The 23,168-nt window shown below is 42.1% G+C and overlaps 1 protein-coding gene across 7 annotated transcripts in view; it reads left to right on the forward strand.

Moving 5' to 3' along the window:
* Positions 1–23,168, forward strand: part of enah (ENAH actin regulator) — a 187,180-nt gene that overhangs the window by 89,428 nt on the left and 74,584 nt on the right. For 6 of the 7 annotated variants that reach the window (XM_084738273.1, XM_084738272.1, XM_084738270.1 and 3 more), the window contains exons 2-3: positions 1,196–1,361; positions 6,414–6,591. In XM_084738273.1, coding sequence (XP_084594399.1) covers positions 1,196–1,361; positions 6,414–6,591 — 344 coding nt within the window. Of the gene's footprint in view, positions 1–1,195; positions 1,362–6,413; positions 6,592–17,189; positions 17,642–23,168 lie in introns of those variants that run through there. The other variant, XM_084738276.1, reaches the window with a different exon arrangement.

Below are 23,168 nucleotides of genomic sequence, written 5' to 3' on the forward strand. Positions count from 1 at the left end.
ATTGCAAGAAAGACACAACGCAGGTTTGAAAATGGTGATTGAAGCTAGGGCTGCATGAAATCGCATTATGGCCAAGTGCAATATCGAACTGGCAGAACCAGAACCAAGTTGCAGTTTTTTTGAAAATGGAAAAATTAGTGAGAAAGCAGCTTTATAATGTGGTACAGACGTCCTGGCTTAAAAATCTTGTTCTCTAGATGGAAGAAAACATGTTTGTTTGGTGCAGACCCCAACAAATATCACATCGTCAGGATTTTAATCCTTATGTCTTTATTGGTTTGTTCACACAGTGTGAATCTGTTACCCAGTGAGGTTGTGTGAAGCTCGGAAACAGAAGTAAGAGGACATTAAATACTGCGATCTCTTTTGATTCACATGAAAAGCAGATTGTGCAAAACGTTAGGTCTAAAATCATCAGACTGCCCATTTCTAGTCTCAATCTCTAGTTTCAGGTCTTCTTTAATACAGTGTGACGTTCATTTTGTAGCAGGGTATGCTTGGGGGCGGAGCTACTTTGTGATTAGGAAGTGGCTACTACAGCGTATCCTCGACAGGACAGAGGCGGAGCAGTGCGTATCCTCCCCACTTCCACCCTCTCGTCAAACTGTAGTCCACAAACCAGTGGGTGACATCATGGTGGGTATATAACGTGATGAAGAGCTTACAGATGAGATAAACAAATCCAGTGCATGGGAAAAAAAAGAGGAGGGGAAAAAGCCACCATGGTTTCCGCTGAAATATATCGCATTAGTTCAGCTCCCTGCCATTCATTTTGCAATGTGTGTGTGTTTGTGTGTAGTGGGGTCATACTGACTGGAGTAAAGATGCTGGCATGACTGTTTAATTCCAGCAGTAGTTTCTGCAGGCTGTACCCTCGCATGGCCTCACTGCATACCTGTTGCATCACCGTGGTGTCTATAATCACAGTTGAGAACATCCTTCAGGCTATCGCTGTATGACTTTAGTACCATATGTGTTCAGTTTACTTCAAAGAGGGAAACAAAAGAATAAGAAACAGGAAAACTGAAGGATTGTTAACAGGCTCCCTGGGGCCAAATGAGTCGGCATCAGTAAACCACTGTACAGTGTGTTTTTTTTTTTTTTTTTTGGGAGTGATCAGCTCATGTCTGCCATCAGATTGTGTTCCTGTAGACGTATAATCATTTCCTCTCCTTGTGTCTCCGTGTCCCTGCAGTGAACAGAGTATCTGCCAGGCGCGAGCCGCCGTCATGGTGTACGACGATGCCAATAAGAAGTGGGTCCCAGCGGGCGGCTCCACGGGCTTCAGCAGGGTCCACATCTACCACCATACGGGCAACAACGCCTTCCGCGTGGTGGGGCGCAAGATCCAAGATCATCAGGTCAGTGGATCAAAGATCTGGCGAAGTGCGTGGCATGTGAAGCTGGACGCAATTTGGGCGCACACCTTTAGAGTTCCCTTTGCTTAAGTGAAACAAAATCTGCAGCAGTCTGGACAGACAGTCCATATTCAAACTTAGACCATGTTGCACACAAATCACTTTTAAGATCTGAAAGGAGAATGGAAAATGGAATGTTCCCAAATATGGTATATCAAAATATTCATTTTTAGATATCTAATGATGCCAACACATGACTACAGCCAGAGAATCCAGTGGTTTTGGCTATTATGTATCAAATATGACAATGTGGGCTCAGTACTCTCAATGTTGACAAAGAGCTCTAAATAATTGATGATGACCTCAAAGACTTTTAAATCTATTATGCAAGTTTAAAGAATGTGAAGCAGGTACTGAGTCCTGTGGGCTCCCAGAAGCCAAACGCAAACATTAAGAGCTACACAGTTTATAAAATGTTCCCGGAACGTTTTGCTGTCTTATCTCTTGCAAGAGGCTTTTTTTCTCAGCTAATTGCAGAGATGTTGCAGAATGAGTGTGTGTTTTGTTGCCATCTGCTTGCTAAAGTACACAGGCCGTATTTCCTCACGCTCTGTGCAGGGACTTCACCAATGTGTGGGAAGAAAAAAAAAAAAAGACATTTTGAACACACACATAAGTTGACCTTCAATTGAACCCGTTTTCTTCTTGACAAAAGCACGCGCACACACCACATGTGTGCACGCTCACGTACACAAAGCAAAATCCTGGAAGACGGAGGAAGTAAAGCTCCGATCAGCTCACAGCTGGACAGTAATCATAATCCTCACTTGATATAGGAGCAGCCCAGGCAGGACCGATGCACTATATGTGTGTGTATACAGTCTACCCAGGTCACTGTGTACGTGGAAACACTTTACCCAAGAACACAACAGGTAGTTCTTGGAAGAAAAATCATTATTAAGTCTGTCAGGACCACCGGAGGACACGGCTCGAGCGTGAGTGATTCCCTCCCATGGGGCAGCTCACAGTGCCGCAGCAGTCCCACCGTCCTCTGTGTCTTATTGTCTTGAGTTTCCCCTGTGCGGCTGCAGGGACGGAGGGAGGACGATGAGTCTTCCACGCTCTTAAATAAAAAGCTGGTATTCAAACAGCAGCCACCAGCCTCAGCGTTAATTCTGTCTGACAGAGTCACAGCAGGGACGCTTTCTAATGCAACTTCACCTGCTTCCAAGAGTCATGGAAAAGAGAGAAAAACTTCTTTTAATGTGCTGCATCTTTTTTTTTACAAGCATTTGTTGTAAAATTATCAATAATCAGAATCAGTTTTGTAGCTTCTTCAAACACATTGAATTTGCTGTGGTATATTGATGCATAATGGCATAAACAGTTCAAGGAAATCTGGTTTAAAAAAAATTGCAGTTATATGCGATACAATTAGTGGGAATGATCATTTTTGCAGTACAGTTTTCTTTTTTTTATTGTGTTGGTTTGACTAAACAAACATGTTTTCTTTCATCTGAAGAACAAGATTTGTAGACCAGGGCATCTCAGCAGCCGTGTGTTTTCTCACACATTTTTCCTTTTTCTACAAAAAATTTAGATTTGGTTCTGGCTCTGCTATTGGCCATATTGCTATTTTAATAATGTTGCAATTAATTTTGCAGCCCTAAAAGCAAACCAGGAAAGAGGGATGTTATGCCCTTTGTGCCATGGGAAAGTTTTTAATCTGAAACATCTGTGCAGGAAGAGCTGACTTTTATTGACAGTAGCTTAACACCAGTCGCAAAAAACAGCAGAGTCAAACTGACTGGAGTTTGTTATTGAGTGAGGACAGTATTTCCACTCAAAAGCAAAAGTTAGAGCGTTGGATTGGAGAGTCTGACATGAATCTGTTCTTGCACTGATGGAATTATAGCTGTGGACTTTATAAGTACATACATTATAAGTAAATGTACAGGAAGTATTGAGTTTTTGCATTAACAGGAAATTAAAAGGGGAGCAGATTGTGATTAAAGACCTTACTCTGTAAATGATGGTTTAATTTCTAATCTGTCACTGTCTACATTCAACATCATTTCCAGCTTCTATATGAAAAAACTGCCAAGCTGCACTGGTTTTACAAGCTGTCATCTGTCTGACTTTGCTGATAAAAACATCCGGGCTTGCATGCTTGCTTACGGAGTATGGCAGGAAGGGGCCGCCGTCTGCGGCCGCATAACACCTTAGAGGCAACAGTTAACTGGCAATGTGCATGAATAAAACACTGATAAATAGTTTAACCGACTAGTATTTCTGGTGCCGACTAGCGAGGGTGTATCCGATTACACACATCCCTCGTTGGCAGGCAAGTTGACTGAAACCTGCTATTTCACCACTTGATGCCACTAATTCTTGGTCCTTTACATGTTATATTTCGGAGTGTGAACCAACCACTATGTGAGAAATCACTATCTTCTGTCTTCTTTTTTTTTTGATCGACCATCACGTTTCTCCGACACTGGAATTTCGTTATCATCCCAACACTAAATCCTGACACCATGATACAGAACTAACAGGACTTAAAAAGACACTGGTCAAAGTGTGATGATCTGATCTGAACTGATCGACTTTGGACGCTGAGAAACAGGACCGGGAAGTCAGCGGCTGGACGAGCTGTGTTTGTGTTGGCGCTCCGCGCTCGGAGCTGCGGGCCGATTGCCAGTTTTGTGTGGCACCGCTATCACAAGATGCACATTTTCCTCTGTTTGTTTTATTCACCGCCTCCTACAATAAGCACCTCCAGTTACACCGGCTCCATTCCTCCTCACATTTACTGGCTGCTTGTTTTATTACCCAGTCCATCAACAGTAAAAGAGCGCTGATGTGGATCCCTTCCCGCCTGCCGCAGACACATTATAATAACCACAGAAATTGACACTAGATTTTTTTCTTGCAGAGTTAAAATAAATTTCACCGCCACCAGTGCTAGACCTTGTTTTCAATAAACCAGCAGATTGGTTACAGGCTTTAGTGCGGGAAGTGCTGTTTATTGGCCAAAGTGATATTGTGTTCTTAGGAGAAAATACCACCTTTTTGATGGCTGGTCTCAGAACAGTTTAATCCCTCAGTGTCACCATGGGTTTTCTGGAATCTTAAAGATAAGCATGTGCCCCTCAGGGTCCCTGTAGAGGAATGTTTTGGCTTCAGTCTCTCATTAGTTTGGACACAAGATGACACAGTGATTATGAGATTAAACCACATTACATATCTTTTCGGGGTATTTCAGCTATATCAGATGAAAAGTCACAAACTGATGTGTGTGTGTGTGTGTGTTAGCTCATCATCCGCACATTTCACGGTGCCAGAAATTCCCCATTTATGCTGCAGATTAAAACTGTTTTTCACATTCTGAGGGTGGAGGATGCAGACGTGCCGTCCCGGTCCCTCAAGTTCTGTTCTTGGTGCTCCCCGAGCCCGAGACCCACTTCTCCGTCTCAATAACTCAAGACGGGAGGAGCTGGAGGCGTTTCTGCTTGGCCGCGTGCCCGGGACACTAAAACTCCCCGATGTTAGCATTGAAAGCACCTTAAAGTGTGACTGAGTGGATCGTAAAGTCATTTACGAGCAGGTAAAAATGACCTTTTACCACATAATGGCTACAGAGGCCCGGTGTTGTCACTTTTGCGTTTAATGAGTTTGAGGTTTCTAGTGGGACGAGATCAGGGAGCGCGTGAGAGAGTTTTCAATCATCTTTGTGATTTTGTCAAGCTGGTAGCAGGTGGACAGAGGTACTGTCATGACTCAGAGACAGTGACTAATAGACCACAATACATTTAATCCTGCTTTTATGTCCATATTTGTGCTACTGAGACATAAATCCCTGGTCAGCCTGGAAATGAGCCGTCACATTAAAGTTTTATGATTCTTTTCCAAAAGCCTGTTTCTCGTCAGTTTAAAATCTCAGCACTTCAAAAACATAACAGTACCAGACTAGACAGCGTGTTGTTCCTGGTGGCTCCTTGAATAAAGGCATATTTTGAACGGTTGTTGATTGGGTCACTTTAAAGGTGCAACTTGTAAAAATATTGATTAAGATTCTCAACAGAATGTGAAGAAATAACAGTTAATGATGTTATGCCGAAGACATGTTGCATTTACTTAGCCTGAAATTGCAATTTCCAATATGCAATACAAGTAGTGGAAATGTGATATAATGTGATATTTGTTGAGGTTTCTACCAAACAAACATGTTTTCTTTGCATTGGAGAACAAGATTTTTAGGCCGTGTCCATACTGTGATTTTTTTGTAAATGCAATTAATTGTGCCGCCTTACTTTGTACTTCAAGAGGCAATAGTCCAAAAAACAAACAAACAAACAAAAAACTTTTGAAATAGTAGCAACTTAAATGGCTTGCTAATGCATCATAAAAACACACTTCATTCAAACTGGACAGCAAAATAAGACAAAAAAACCCCTAAACATCCTGCTTAGTCTTTCCACTGCTTTGACAATCACTCATCCTGGTTTGGTCAAAATAAACTCTTAATCGGCTGAGTCAGATGTGAAAATATTCTGGCTCTAGACGCAGTTGGTGCCCGACCTTCCTTTCGCTCCTCCACAGCTGCCCTGACTTTGCTGTCCTTGCCAGAGCTGCTGTAAATCGCCTTGGTACAGTATTCCCTGCTATCAAACTGATCCCCGTCAATCTTGGAGGCGGTGTTCAGGCCCGGCCATTGCGCCTAGTTCTGTTACCCGCTCGTCTAGCTCTTGTTCTGATGCCCATTCCGGCGCCTCGCCCTGCCAGCAATTCCTGCTGGTTTCCCCGCATCCCAGGCCCAAAAACTTTCACCACCTGGTCGTCCAAAGATTCCAACATATGCTAGAACTGTAAACACCAACAGGGCTAACTGAGCTAACTAGCAGGTGTCGACAAGTGGCCAAATCTTGCAATCCTCAAATATTGTATCTAAAATAAAAATGCATTGAATTAGGTAGATACTGGATTAATTATTAGTAATCCATAGGATATTTCCTCTTTTCTCCGTTTCTCCGCTCATCGTGGACGTCTCTCCAGGTGGTGATAAACTGTGCCATTCCCAAGGGGCTGAAGTACAACCAGGCCACGCAGACCTTCCACCAGTGGCGCGACGCCCGACAGGTCTATGGTCTCAACTTCGGCAGCAAGGAGGACGCCAACGTATTTGCCAGTGCCATGATGCACGCCCTGGAGGTGCTCAACTCCCAGGACACAGGTACGTCTGCTGTGTGTGGCTTATTTACCTTTTTTTGAGGGGAAAATCTTTGTTGTTATTGGACAGTAGGAAAGCGGAGAGGCAGACAAGAAACAAGAAATGACAAGGAACAAAGTGGGGATGTTGCAGGTATGTGGTATGTGCCTTTACCACTCAGCTACCAGGCCTACTTTAGTTTTCCACATGCACGTAACACAGTACACACCTCAGTGCTGCATCAACATCAGATATAAAGACATTTTCCTGCTTGATTTTCTAACAACTTTACCAGTTTTAAGCAAGGTCTCATCTTGTCAAGCTCATCGAGAAGCTGTCGGACTACGTGAGATTTGGCAGATTTTCCTTTACAGTAAGAAGCACAGATCAAGGAAATATACTCATTTGATTTTTATTACCACAAACCGTAGCTGCAGACCCAACCTACATTACAGTGTCAGCAGTTTTTGATCATATCAAGCCAAATTCAGTTCAAACAGAAATAAATATTAGGTCATTTATTATGAGGGATATGGCTTATTTTTATTTTCTGGTCAGGAAAATATGCAGAAGATCCTATAAGCTGCATTTGTCTCCAGTTACTTTATGAGAATCAAATGAGCAGAGATTATAACAGAGGTTTTAACAGAATAACACAAGGTCAGACCTTTTTACTCCAAAGCTCTGAGGGATTTCTGTGTATCTAATAACTGAGCATTAAAATGAATGAGCCGCTGCTGTATTTGGACCTGCGATGCTGGAGGTTAACTAGCCGGCTTCACAGTCATAGCTCTGTTTGCAGGGGGTACAGGAAGCTGCACCACAGGGGATGATGGGAACGTAATTTTGGAAAATGCAGGAAACTAAAGACATATGTCAACGATAAAAGTTTTTTGAGGTGAACACGAGTTACTAATGGCTTTTACAAGAAACAATGAATAGAGCGAAATGTCTTAATTCATCACAGGGAGGCTGCACAATTTGTCAGTCTTGACTTTTTCTTAATCAAAACTTTGATTTGGAGCTGAAGCTCTGCAGGCAGCTAATGATGGACGACTCCTGGTGACGGCGTCAGTTAATGGATATTTGAATGATGTATTTTTAGCATCATTGAGCACAATTGGTGCGAACATTTGCCAATCAGAGGTCATTATTAAGCCCATAATTGACCATTTAGCAAAAGAAAAAAGGCTGCTGGCTCACGCACACAGATTGAGGAAGGATTCACAGCTCCATCAAGTTCTGCCACAAATATATCTCTGGCTGTAACTCCGGCGGTACACCATGACCTTGGGTTTCTGAAACATGCACTCATTACGCAGCTCCATCCTCAGGCTTTATATCTACATTTGCCCGTCTGCTGTAAGGGATGAGAGGAGGATGGGGGTGGGGGTGAAGAGGGAGCATTGTTACCCAGCAGCTCTTGGTGCGAGTGTTTGTGCTCTGATTTCAGCTCCCAGGGTGTAGACTAATCTTCAGCTCTCGCGTTTGAGGCAGAGCTCGCTGCCGATCCGTCTCCTCGTCCTGTCTGTTTTCCCCTCTTTTCTGTTTCCCCCTCTCCTTCCCTTTTTAATCCGGCGAAGACTTTGCAGGTTTTAATTGCAGCCTCCTTGTGTTTGTGTGATCTCAGCATCCAGATGCTGCTCCGCTTGACCTGCCGTGATCCCACACCCTCCCCTCTCCTCTGGATCGTACCGTTCCCTCCTCTCTCCCTAAGCCATGCCTCTCATCACACTCTAATTCCATCCACTAATTAACCTGATAGTGACGCGCCTCATTATGCTAATAGTGCAATGAGGTGTGTGTGTGTGTGTGTGTGTATGTAAGTATCAGGGAGATGGCGTGACATAAGCAGACATTTAAATAGTTAGAGGGGACTCATGCCAGGATGTTGTCATCCCAAATCTGACCATATAAAAACAAGATATAACTCAGCGGAGCGTTGCTTATGATTGAAGGAGTCATGCTTTGTTTTGCTTACGATACGCTCTCTTCTCAGAACTAACTACAGTGATACATCTGCCTCTTTATCCCCACCAATTTAATTTACTTCTAAAAGAAATCATGTCTCTGTTGCCAAAAACTTGCCACAATGAATCAAGCACACAGGCGCTTTTAAATCACAAATCACTTTCCTTTCGAGGCACTTCTTCTAGTTCAGTTTGCGCAAAATTTGTCATAAATCAATCTTTTCGAGTGATTGTCACTCTTTCTCCGTTTAAGGCTGCGTCTGTTTGTGTTGTGTCCGTCCATAGCCATGCCTCCGTCCAAATGTTTCACAGATTTTGAGGAAATCAGCTGAGAAAAATGCTACAGCCGAGCGACAGTTGACCTCAAATAGCGAAAATGATCGTCTAAACTAATTCCAATGAGACGGTAATGGGTTTGCTTCCTTTTCCCCACTGATTTAATTTACTGATAGAAAACAATCTCATGCCAGAAACTTGCCACAATGAATCAAGTGCATAACTAGATTCTGAATCACAAGTCATTTTGTTGATTTGAATCACTTTGTTTGGTTCAACCACAGGTTTGAGCCAAATTTGTCATAAATTCATCTTTTCAAGTATCTCTTGTTGTAGAAGAAGGCGCAAGAAGGTGGCAGAATTAAAAGAGCACCAGTCAAACCTCAAACGGTGAAAAACAATGTCATTCAAACTGATTATGATGATAAAAAAAAAGATGCCTCTAATGCCAAAAAACTTACCACATTAAATCAAATACACAGGTGGTTTTAAATCACTTTGCAAGTACTTTTTAAGTGCAGTAAGTCTCTCTCTGTTTGGTGCTGTATCCGTTCCCACCGTGCGTTTGTTAGTACTCATGTTTCCATCCATATGTGTCTTTAACCAAATTTGGAGTAAATTGCCAAAGAAAATACAAGTGAATGCTTGTTCCTACACACTACTGTTATGTGATTATTAGGGGTTCGTTGAGATAAGCAGGAGGTGGTGTCAGTTCTCTAACGGGAAAAACATTACGCCATTGCAGAAGAAGGTGCAACAAGATGTCATAATTAAAAGACAGCAAAACGAAATGCAAACGGTACTTCAGAGCTTATTTGGAATAAATGTTTCAATGTCACATTAAGTGCTTTATCTCTTTTCCGAAAAAGGCAAAAACCACCTCTGGCAAGTTTTTTGTGAAGTTGAAATTTTGCTCTTTCCATCAACCCTTCCTTTTCTGATGCAATACTTCAGGATGCACACAAAAATTTCAAACACTTTGCAGCCTGAAACAAAAAAATTGTAGAAACAGAATCGGGGCTTGTCGCACAACTTCACCTACTTCCAAGGTTCATGGAGAAGCGAAAAGGGCTAATGAGGTCCAAAGTTCAGTAACGTGTAGTATATAGAACAACTTTATTTTTGAACCAACATATTTTGGCTTGTGGCCTTCATCAGTGTCATTGTGAAACCAAATTACAAACATTTTAGTAGGATAGATACGAAAAACAAGGGGAAAAAGTAGAAAAAAATACAAAAAACAACCAGTGATAATCCACACACACCAGCCAACAAGACACCTATGAACATGGCTACTGAATGTCCTGATGTTTATGATTGATTGTTTTCTTTTGACCTACCCTATTTAAATCTTGTTTTTTAATGTGTATCATAATGAGGCAAAAAGCCGAAACACATTGGCAATAAAATTGTTCTATGTACTACAAGCATTGCTGGAGTTCTGACCTCTGTAGCCTGAATAAAATGCACACTGACAGAAGTGTCATAATTTATTGTGCAGTGGCGGGTCATGGTATAAGCGACATAGGCAACTGCCTTTGGCGCCAGCATGTGAGGGGAAGAAAAGTGAAAAAAATTCTCCTTCTTTTCAGGGTCTGAGCTCTCTCAAACCTGAACACAAACAGATGATACACACATTCCTGGAATCTTCAGGTATATCTCTACTGGAAAATAGTGAAATATTGATGTATAGATTGGCATATTGGCATAAAATCAATGATCAAATCAAAATATATATATGTCAGGGCTAGATAGATACTGCGCAGTAGTATTTATTAGTCAGAGACGTGTCCTACTCAGAAGAATCTTGCTAACAAACAGCACAGCTGAAGACTTCAGCCTCAGGCTCCTTCGTTCTTCTTATTTTTCTCTCTTAATATCTCCTTCCTCACTCCCTCGTCTCCCGTTCTCCTTCTCCAACATTTCCGTTTTTTACCTCACTTGCTCTCTCCCAGCTCCCTCTCTCCATCACTGTCTGATTCTCCTCACACCCTGCCTTCTTTCCGTCCTTCCCCGCTGCCTTCCCCTCGTCCCGTCTCTCAGCGGTGCGGCGATGCCGCGCGCAGGAGCCAGAGGAAGGCGACAGGGTTTCCCCTTTCACCCCCACTGTTTTGCTACTGTATTTCTGTCCTGACAGCTGCTCTCGGTGGCGCCTATTCCAGTCGCAGTCATCTGCGGACCTGACAATCCTCCCGACACACGGGGGCTCACCCTCCATCACTCACTCAGTGGGTGCTAAACTCCTGCCACATGACAGAGAGTCGCAATCACATCACTCATTTTAGACCGCCGTTTGTTCCATGTGTTGCGAGAACGATGCTTCGGAAGCTTTTAATGACGGTTTTAATGTCTGACACAGTGCCAACATCTTTGAAGTATTAAATGTTCATGTTCCACGTCAGGAATAGTCAGAAAGAAAACATTGAAGCCATGTGTTGGACTTGTTTTGTGGTTTTCTCGCTAACACGTGAACATGCGTTGATTCACAGTGTCTGAGTGTAGTAAGTGCTTTAAACCAGCTATCTAAGCTTTTATCTAAAGTGCTTTAGAGCACCAGTAAATACTGGAGATCTGATCCAGGCAGTGTTCACACTCTGCAGGAGCAGCTCAATAATCAATGCAGACATAAATTGTAAGGGACCAAAGCACAGTCTGGAGGACGCTTAAATGGATCAAGACAAACTGCTGGATGAGCCCAGTCACCAGCTGGCTGAACATTTACAATATCTTCACATTATAGGCTTGACTTATGTTGTGCTGTTCCTCCTCTTATCCTGGGCCTGAGAGCACACTGAACAACCTTCACGTTTCTATAAGACTTAAAAAAGGGAATATTCTTATATATTTCTTTTGTAGAACTGGGGTTGTGTGGCTTTTTAAACTACTTGTCCTTGTACTTCAGGAGTCCTTTACCTTTTCTATGCCCTGAGTAGTGCATGTGATCAGAACGCTTTATCATAAAAAGATGTTCAAAGGGATTGTTCCCCCAAAAATGAAAATTCAGTCATTATCTCCTCACCCTCTTGTTGATGATTGAAGGTCAGGTTTAGTTTTTTAGTTCACAAAACACTGCTGGAGTTTCACTGGAAAACGGTGTTGCAGAATCTCACAAACAGTGGAAGTGAATGGTGACCAGTTTGCAAGCAAAATAAAAAAAACACACACACACCAAGTTGATTAAAAAAAAAGTCATTTACACAATGTTTTTAGCCTGAATCTTCACTGCACACTGTCTGAACTGGGTGTGTGTGGTGTGACGTGTGCAAACGGCATGTTGGGACTTTAGGAGACTTGGATTATGCCAGACAAGCAGTTTGGAGGCATTTTTTTTCCAGTTATGAACCATTCACTTCCATTGTTTGGGAGATTCTGCAACACTGTTTTCCAGCCGTGTCTTTTGGACGAACATAATAAACCTGACCCTCAATCAGCATGAGGGTGAGTAGACAATGACTGAATTTTCATTTTTGGGTGAACTATCCTTTTGATTAAAGGTACTATATTAATAAATTTACATGTGTTAATTGCTTTTTATTGCCAATGCAACTTTCTCTGTTGCAACAGTGTGTGTACTGATTTCTGTGATTCACTGATTTATATGTAACGGATGGTTTTTGCAGGAAAATCAAAAAGATGTGATGTTTATGTGCAATCCTTAGTCCCTTGCTCCTCTTCAGCTCTTCCGTATAATGTTAACACCAGTTGGGTCACTCAACTTAAAAGTTCATTTGAAACTGCTTGCACACAAAACTTAAGAATGCACTGTAAATAATTTTGAGCCGGTTCAACTTAAAATACAAGGTTACTCAATATGGGTGGAATAATATGTTTAAAGTCTTATTTGTGTTTTATAAAACCATCCAAGTTAAGTTAACTGAACTTGCTTTGATTCAGTTTTACTGAATTGTGTTCAAGAAAATAATAAGTAAATTTGCTGTACTTTTGTGTTCAGCGTAACACTGCAACTCTTGTTTTTATATTATGTCAAGATAACACAAATTATTTGTTTTACTGAATAAGAAATTGACTGCATCTCATAGGAACATTTTAAAAACTGAATGCATATTTTTACAAACTTTTTTTTTAGTTCATTCACCTATTAGCTAAATAGGCTTCAGCTTTATATATTTTAGTAAAATGACCTAAAAAAAAAAAACTTAACATAAAAAATATGTTTGGAGTAATGAGTATTTGTGTGTTTTTTGTGACAAACCTGAAAATTTGTGTGGACAATAAGTTTTTCTTTCATGGATAAAATTGGGGGTCCACTAATGTCAACAAACGACCCGCACCCACCACAGAACAAGTCTAACTTTACTGACCTCATCTCATCAACTTGATGATGAGTCAGTCTCGTGTTCGTCATGTCACGGTTTTTGGTCGATGCCCAAGACGCTGGCTGCAGTTCACTTAACGACCACAAGGATTTGAATTAAAATTCCATACAGCACCTTTAAGAACGCCTTTCTCTCCTCACAAGCAAATTGAATTGTAGCCTTTATTTTGGTGATTCCTTTTCAAACCACATCTCCCCTTTATAGATTTTTTTTTTTCATGCACACCCACATTCATACACCTGCAGCTAGGGATTATTATCATTGGCTGATCAGGAGATAATGCTATCCAGACTTGACATTGGTGTATTCTCTCGATATCATTCACTAAAAGAAGTCAGGAGATTTTACTGACATGTATGAAGTGGCACCAAACCTTATATAAAAATGTAGTTCATGCAAATGCTGCCCTGTTTTTTTATGTGGTGAAATATAGAACAAAAAAGTGGAAAATGAGCAGATCTTGTTGCACCTTTAACCCACCCTCAGGTCACCCCCACCGCAGCTCTGCTCGTCTCTGCCTGGTGCTGCAGTAGACAGCTGTCACTGGCTGTGAAAATCATGTGTGTTGGTGTGTGTCTGTGAGGTTATGGGGCTCAGTTGTCTTTTTTTATTTTTTTGCTGCGATGGAAGATTAAAGTTACGTAACCGTTATAGAGACCAAATGACAAAGCAAGTTACAGCAGCCAAATCTGAGCAACAGTAAAGATGAATGCATTAAAACAGAAGATGCTGACCACCGTGTGTGATCCAAGTCACTGTATTTCCTTTTCACTGACCTCCACGATGTTGAATCAAGTGAAGAAATGCTACAAGTACACAAATAACAGGAGCCAGGTGTTATTCTTCCAGATAAACCTGCTTTATTGCTGGCAGGAATGCCTGCTCTAATCTGGAGCCGCCTCTGCTTTGATATCTGTCTTTGAAGTTGTGACCCGGACAGCCAGAAAAGAAGAGCTCCCCGATTCTTTCAGGATTCAGAGGAGAGAATAAAACCGTACAAGTGTGCAGTTTCTGTGTTGTCTGGTTGACACAGAAAGCCAGCCGAGTGTCGCCACGCTTTAGAATCATTTTATCGGCAGGTGAAAAAGTGTGGCGGCTTTGTGCGTTTGCTCATCTAAACCATGAAGGAATGCGTGAGTAAGCTACTGAACAAAGCGCAGAATAGTTTCCATCTGAGGGAAGCAAGTGGATGTTGTGACCGGCGACATGTGGAAAGTGTGTATTTGTGTGTGTGTGTGTGCATCTGTTCAGGCTCTAAAATCATGGCACACACGCCGAGCTCTGATGATTCTCAGGACCTAATGTATGTATACAGTATGCAGAGGTGGCAAACTACAAGTCTCAAGTCCTGAGTCAAGACTGATAAGCCTCAAGTCCAAAACTTTGAGTTTCGAGTCCTTAAGTCATAATGCGGCTTTCACTGAATTCACAAGAGAGCATCAACTCCCCTGTATGTGTTAAAGTTTATTATTAAGGGCAAAATTCCAAAACCATAATGTAAATTTACAGGTATGAAACCTTGCTTTTCATAGCCAGGAGAACTTATACCCATAGTGTTTAACTTAGCAGTTATTAAATTAGACTTTCTACACTACAACAGACAGCATACAACATACAGTGTGAACGCACCATGTGGACTACAGGAGTGTATATGATGCTGTTTCGAGTCTTATTTGATTTTGTCAGTTTGTGTCTAAAGTTGTCAAATTTGTGAGTCTGACTCAAGTCCAAGTCATGTGACTCCAGTCCACACATCTGACAGTGCGTGTGTGCACTTTTGGCTCTCACCACTCTCCAGTTTGATCACCTGGTCCTCCATCACGGGAACCAGCTGCACCTTCACTTCATTGCTATGTGTGCAGTCAGTCTCCTCCTGACTCGGGGTAAAGTGACGTCGTGTCAGAGCTGTGAGCTCACACACAGACGAGCCGAGATCCAGTCACACACACACACGCTGTGTTTATCTATGTTTCTCTTTTCTCCTAAAAAGGCTAAAGCCGAGCGGGACGGCAGGCTGGGATCAGGAGAGGGAGGGATGGGTCACAGGCCGCCGGGCGTCTGTCTGTGTTGTGGTCTGGCCAGTAATCCGCTCCTATCCTATCAGTTCAGGGTGGGGAGGGGAGGGGAGGGATGGAGAGGTGGAGAGGAGAAGAAAAATGAGGTGAAGAACAGAAACAGTCACAGATAGAAAGGTAGAAAATGTAAAGGAGGAGTGATAGATGGATGGATTTCATAATAAATGTGACAAATGTTGCCCCGATTCTCTTCAAGGAAAACATTTTCATCTCCTGTTACAGGATGACACTGACATCAGTAAACACTTCATCCTTTGTCCTGCGGTTTTATTTTAAACGTAACCTTGTTTGAACAAAGGGTCAGAAAAACAACGCCGTCCCGGCCTGACCTGTGTCGCTGTATATTGAAACGCGCGCTGAGTGCTCGCAGCTCGCTGTTTAGAAAAGCGCTCGGTGTTGAAAAGGCTGCGGGAGGAATGAGAGCGGCAGCATGATTGCCTCATCTATCGGTGGGAACGGATGAAGTGCAGCACCCCTGCAGCTAAATATTTATACCGGCTTCTGTTTTTCTGTCTGTGTGTGTGTGTGTGTGTGTGTGTGCCACCTTCTTTTCTTTGGCTGACACACACACACACACACACACACACACACATGTGTGTGTGACTGCCCTTACAGTTTAATATCACCATCTACCATTTGCAGCTTTTTTGCAATTAATTGATTAGTTATTTTGTCTATAAAATGTGAGATCATAGAGAAATTTAACATTTTGCCAAACATGTCAGAAATTCTTCAATTTGCAATAATCTATAAAATTTTATTACATGGCTTTGTACTTCCCACTACTCTGATTGGTCACTTACAACATTCTATGGTCTGTTATTTCTGTATAACAGACCGCTGCTATGAAGAACAGACCGTTGCTATAGGCACATTTCTGATCATAGACTCTGGAAGAACAACCAAATCATTGGTAAATCACAAAAAATCATTTTAAAATTAATATTTTGCGTCAAATTATTGATGTATTTTGTTGCATAACCATGTAACAAGCAGGATAACGTACAGTGAGCAGGTCGTTATTGTGAAATAAACCACTTCAGCATGATTCAAGACTCCGTCTGTCTGTAAAAGTTGTGTGTCTTTGAGTGAATGATACAGTACATTTATGTGACACGCTGGACTCGCAAGCCCTGGACTCCAGAGTCCACAATCACTTGGTTAAGGTTAGGGAAAGAATCGTATGTCTCAAGTCACTGCTGACTTTTGAATAATGAAGGCTGCATAGTTTTTGTAAGACTGCCTGTTTTGGTGAAAACAATACGTTGTCAGTGACATTTTAGTGATGCGTTCAGTGTAAACATTTGTGCGACTTGCCAGCTGTGTTCACCAACAACATTTCCTCAATATGTGAAATGTAATTCAGTCGGCATTACTTTCCCTCAAACCATATTTGTTTCTGTTGCAAATTAGTTTTATATGAAGCTAATTTTTGGAGGTAGGGCTGACAGAGCTAATCATCAATCAGGAATGAATCCTTGCCAGACATGCGGAGTGTAATTCTCTGCTCTGTTTGTCTGGACAGCCAGACTCTGACTTGGCAGCAGCTTGTCTCCATGAAGACATGTGAAAAGTTGCTAACTGGGGATGGACATTTATTTTCAGTCTTTACAGTCCCTGCCAGCAGTGCGCCATGTGGTTCTGGATCTTGTGAAAGCTTTGTGAGGAGGAGGGTGGGAGAAGGGGGGGTGAAACCTGAGAGAGCTGGAGGTGCACGGAGGTAGAGAGACACACAGAGGACATTTCATCCCCGTCCCATAGAGACAGCCCGCGTTCCCCCGGCCAGAATGAGTTTGTTTTTGCGGGTCAGGGGGGTGAAAGCGTGGTGTAAACATTTAGGGGTGCAGCACCCCCTCCGACAGCGCACCACATCAGTCTGGCATGTGTTTGTGCTTGTCGGCTCGTGACAGCGCGTGACCCCCCCCACTCTTCCTCCCATCCTAACTCTCCATCTGTCCGCCTGCCCCACTTTGTGTTTTCTTCATGAGCTCATGGTCTCTGGCATCAAACCCCAAGTTGGCAGAGTGGCAGACTACACACTGCAACACAGCTGGACAACAGCATAGAGAGACTGAGACGCTGGAAGACAGAGAAAGACTAGTAACACAGAAAGACTTGGAAAGAAATCAGAGGAAAGCAAAGAGAAGTGAGTGAAAAGAGGAAAGTTGGTGCAGCAGGACAGAGCAAGTAAAAAAGTTCAAGGGAGAAAAGAAGAAGGGAGAAACAGCTCAAAGAGAGAAGTCAGAGGTCCTGCAGCTTTTTGTATATTTTCTGACTGCTGTTTGGGGCTGTGGAGAGTCGAGGAACCCCTAAGGCCCCATCACTGAGGTATCCGCAGACATGCCTGCTGTGGCAAGAGTTCACCGGTTCCCCCAGGACCAGCAGAAGATCAGCCGCGCTCAAATCATCCTCAGGAGTGAGTAGTAAACCTGACAGAGCTGTTTGGGGCTGACGGTCGCGTGCTACTTCGTTTGGTTTGTGTGTGAACATTCCAACAGATTCCTATAAGCAAGCAAAGGCAGTCTTTGTGAATGACAATACTTGAAATACACAGGATTTAACTTCGGCACAGGTTTGTTTGAGTAAAACAGCTGCTGAAACAAATGACAGAAAATTTACAAAACTTTGAGTCATTCATCCAGACTCATTATCTGTTTCCCATCACACACTGTAAATGTGATGCTTTCCTTCTTTTCTGTCTTTTGTATCATTATAAATTGAATATCTTTTGGCCTTAGACAAAAATAAACAATTTGCAGATATAACATTGAGCTGTGGGAAACTGTAGTGGGCATTTTTTCCTATTTTCTGATATTTTTTAAACTAACAATTATTCAACGTATGAATTGATAATGAAAACGCTCTTGTAGTAACAATAGTATATAAAAACCTGTAGGCTTTTTCTGACAGCACAAGAGGAACCTTGTGTGATGTAAGTGTACCTTGATTGGTTGAACACATGAACCAGTGCTGCGCCATTTTTAACAACTTGTGTACAATGTTAGCCATGTAAACAACAACTCATGACTGTAGCCTTAAAATGGAACAAAACAAGGACAAATGGACCAACAGTGATGTCCAGGCTTTACTGAGTGTAGGTCACACAGAAGTGGCATTTCCATACCAACTGCCAGCCACTTTGCAGGTTTGTAAGTTCTTGGTTTAGCTCTGCAGTTGGCTGTTCCTCTCAAGAAACTTTTCCACCAGATTAGCTCTGTTTCTTGAGCTGGTTCCGTTTGAGATTCCTGGAACCTGCTATCTAGCAAACCAGCCAGTGTTTTCACCAGTTTTGAGTGGAACCATTGTAATCAAGGGCTTTGCACGATGAACCACGACCTGTAGAATATGACAAACCCACACTGGTTCCCGAGTAAAACCTAGTTTTTGGTGCCAGCTGGGAACCAACATTTTGGTTTCAGAACCTCTCTATTTTTGGTCAGAATGCTCAGAATGGTTCAAAATTAGGTGTATGAACCAAACTGGAATGGAGCTAGTTCCATGTTGGTGGAAAAGACCTATGAGGGTCCAAAAACGCCTAGTGTCAGTTGTTCTTTATTTGATTCTCTGAATATGTTTTAGTGCCTTTACTCAGACCCGATCATTCATTATAGCATTCGGGATGTCACCGATCCAATTAAATACTGATTTTTGTCACTGTAAAATGTAATTTATAAAAGAATATTGGTGTAATACAGATTTGAAAATATCATATGGTGGTATCAGATCATTACTTTGTATCAGCCAGTAGAGGCAGTAGGAATCAGGAGGGAAAGTAGAATGAGTTCATCCCTTCTCAGTGTCACGCACTTAAATTAAATATCACACATGAACATTTTGCACTGCAGCTTTCTTTTATAAAGAATAATGTGTATGAAAAATCCATGAGCGTGTGTTCAAGCGTTTAGCCGTCCTGTCCAACGAGCCTCAGTCACATTTCAGCCGGAAGCAAGGCCTCCGTGGAGACCTCCCCCGATTGGCTACAGAGCCACTCTGTAACTCCATTGGTTAAACTGGGCTCCAGTTGTCAAGTAGCAACAGTGTAGAGAGGCTGGAAGGAGGACTGACCACTGTGTTGCCATGGTCTCCTGATCTGTGAAAGAGAGGGTGAAGTTTAATTGTACATGTGAGCCACAACACAAATATGCCTTAGTGTGTGCCAGTAGTGTGTACAGTGTGTGTGTGGATTTCTTTGGCAAGCCATTAAAGTATAAGCCACTAATGGAGTGACATGAGGGCTTTTGGAAATCTGAAGAATATATATGACAAAAAACACAATAGAAGCTGCTAACGGAAAACACAAGGAGCATAAACACATTATGAAGTATATTTATGTAGTGTAGAACACCACGGCCCCCGGCTTGTGAGTATTGTTAGCAGCTCCTAGGAAAATATAACCATATCTCTGTTGGCGGTTACAGTTATAGGGGAATTTTGGGTAATGTAGGCCACCAGGTTTTGACGAGGAAGAAGACATCTTTCTGCTGCATCAGTTTTTAGACTTTTTTTTTCAGTGGTCCATTGTGAGTCTCACAATGTTATGGGAATGTAGTGTTACCACGGTGAGGAAATTGACGATGGCGCCGTTTTGCAAGAAAAGAAGTGATATTCGTCGATGATGCTCAACGTTTGTAGAACGCTTTAATGTTTAACATTCTGGTGTCGTGTGGTGTTCTTGTAGATTTGTTGCCTTCACGTTACAAAGTTTGCAGATGCTTCATTAACACTATCAGGAAAGCATCGCGTAGCAAAGCAAATATTGCCAAATAAGAGCTTTTGCTTTTTGCTTTGGCACCGAATCCTCTGCCATTGTCTTTTCGGTTAACTTTCACATAATAAGTGAAATCTGATTTCTACTATTCTGCTGCCATATGGCGCAGACTCTTTCAGTTTAAAACTGTCATGTCTGTTGTCTGACCAAGCACTAGCAAGTTTTTTATTTTATAGCTGTGACTACCGCTGCAAGCCTATAGGAGTGCAGAGAAAAATCAGTAGAGTACACTTATCCGTTTTGGATCGGTGGCTAAAAAGCGGTGGATCGTTGGGTCTCATTCCACCGTCGTCAAATATTTTTGGGAATGAGAGTCGCAATCAGCTGTCTCACAGACTCATGATTGGCCAGAGTTTCCCGTCACGGGCTGTAGATTTTCTACAGCCTGGACATGGAGCCAACTGGAGGAGCAGAAGTCTAGTTTTCTCTCAGACTACTTGAATTACATTGTGCTGAAAGTTTATTTTGGAACTTTTGCCCAGTGACACCAAAAATACACTGCCTACCCCAGCTTTAAGTTAACTGATCCTCGCTGCAGCTTCTTGGTCGGGTGGAGTAGATATGTCAGTCACCACGGCAAAGGGTAGTGGTTTCTACGCCTATCAACATCCATAATGAACTTCAAAAAGTGAACTATTAGGGTTTCATAAAGAATATTAAAGCAATGTCTCATCTGAAATAAAGACAGACCCCCGTTATTATATTAATTAAACATTAAAGCAGTTGTTACCAATCCTCTTTAGTGAGTTAAGGAATTAAAAGATGAGATGCATCATTATCCAGTTCAGCATTTCTTTCCTGCAGATTCTTTTTGGTTATCGGCCGCTAAGTGATACAAAACGTTCCCTTTTTTGTAGAGAGGATACTGACTAATAACAGAGATTCCTCAAGAAAGTGTTTTGTGTGAGCCGGGCCAAAGAGAAAGTGGTGGCAACATAATTATCATCGTGCCAAACCCAAAGCCTCCGCAACTTTTCCAAAACAAGAACACAACACTTCAGTTAAACACCCGAGACGGAACCATCATCTTGGCTAACATCGTCTTCGGTGGGAGACAGAAGAAACATCCATCCACTAATGTGTTTCCATCCTTTATGTTTGCTAAAATCTCAAATCTCAAGTCCGATTTGTCTTGAAATCAGTTGTCCATCTTTTTGTATGAAATATTTCTTGCTAGTGACCAAAGTTAAGCTTTCTGCAAACCTGCAGAATCCAGCACAAGTGTCTGAAATGATCAAAACTGATCAGATGCTTCAGTAAAATATCTTTTGGTTAAGATGTTTTACATAACCAAGGCTCACTTCCTTGTCATTCAGAAGGTGTCATCTAAAATAAACCTTTTAACAAGGAGACTTGGATCATCTGTTAAGCATTCAGTCCCAGACGGAAATTTTCCATAATTGGAGCAACATAAGTTGTGTGTTAACTTAAGACTCAAGTTGTCTGTATTTGAATAGCAAGTAACAAGACTGAAAAATGGCCAAATCCCACGCTTTGTAATTTTCTGCCTGTAAAACTCCACATTCAACTCATAGAAGTCGGACCAAAACCAACATTCCTACATGCATGTCATGCCTCTGACCATAATTGCATATTTGTGGAGATCTCTAGAAGCTCAAGACAGGCATCAAAAATGCTCTGACGGACAAATTACCTTTATAAAATATGCTTTGAGCTCTGATGATGAATCATACGCCAGTGGCACGCTCCTTCCTCTCCATCCTAAATGATCTGCTGCTGACAAAATGAGCCTTCTCACAATTTATTGAGCATTCAGTGCCAGTTGTGAGTGATCGGAGACTCATTTCAGCAGAGAAGCTGATGAGGCAGATTTGTGCTCAGCTGCCTCCCCCTGTATTTCCCTCCTCATTTCCTCCTCATTGCATCGTCTTATTTTCTCCTTTTTTTTTTTTTCGCCGTTTCTATTAGTCAAGTTTTTACAATGAAGAACACGTGTAGGAAGAGATGATGGAAAGCCCTGTCTGTCTGCAGTGCTCCTCCCCTTTGTTGCTGTCTGGCGGCACGTCTCGCACGCTCAAAGGATTTGGTCTTTTTTGTTGCCATTAGCCCGGCGAGCAGATGATGAGTCATGCAGTAATATATAATTCATGGCAGTATTGGTTTTGTGTGTCTCGAAGATGCTTATGGGAGAGGTGGAGGTAGCAGCTAAACAGTAACATCCCAGCAGGCAGCCTTTTCCTTTCCTTTACTGCAATTCAGCACGGGGGACGAATAGGGATGGGAATCAATAGGATTTTATTGATACCACTGCCATTATCAATTCTACTTATGGTCTGATTCATGATCGATAGCTGTATTGATCCCGGGTTCATGTTTTCTGTTGAGAAAAAAAGCACGCCTGCACAAATCTTAAGCACCAGTGCAACAGTTTTATTATTGGTGTCTGACCACGGTGTAGAAGGAGTAAAAAAAGTCCAGCCTGTGACTCAGTTTGCAAAAGTTCCACTGCTTAACCGCTGTTTAATTTGGAACGGGTTCCTGCTCAGTTTAGAAGCAGCGGCACTCGAGCGTAAAGCGTCAAATACATGGCATTCCCGGCATTCAAGCCCATGTTGTGTAGAAAGATGCTTCATCATATTGCTGGTGTTTCCACCCTTCCTTGAAATGATCATTTTACAGACGTTACAAGGAGCACTGCTGTCATCTTTCTTTGTGGCATGCAGCCACGCTTTGGACCGTTACTTTCTCTCCACCATGGCTCCATCTTGTTACAAGTTTCCAGCAAAACATCTGAGTTTGACGTCATTGTTTTGCAATGCATAACTGTCAGATAAACATGCTAGTGTTCTGTTGATTTATTTAGCCTTGTCGAAAATATGCTACCATGGCACAAATCAATAGCAGAGTAACCTTAACCCTGTACTCTGAGAACTGCTAAGTAGAGCATATCAATAAGTAGCACACATTCATTGAACACTGGCATCAATAAATTGATAACCTTGAAGGCTTAACACTCCGATGGATCAGATGAGTTGGACCAGTTCTCAACTGGAACAGTTCTCGGCTCCCATCCCTAGAGAGGACCTGGAATTTTGAGGCATTTTTCCCGGACAAATTAATATCAATCTGTTATCAAAGTAGCTGCATGTGAACTTTTCAATTAAGTGACTTTTCAGACTGTTTCAGTTCAAGTTTCCCTGAAAAAAATCCAGTT

Source organism: Lutjanus erythropterus, chromosome 15 (genome assembly GCF_056507025.1).
Source record: "Lutjanus erythropterus isolate fLutEry1 chromosome 15, fLutEry1.hap2, whole genome shotgun sequence".
In the NCBI taxonomy this organism is placed as follows: Eukaryota; Metazoa; Chordata; class Actinopteri; order Lutjaniformes; family Lutjanidae; genus Lutjanus; species Lutjanus erythropterus.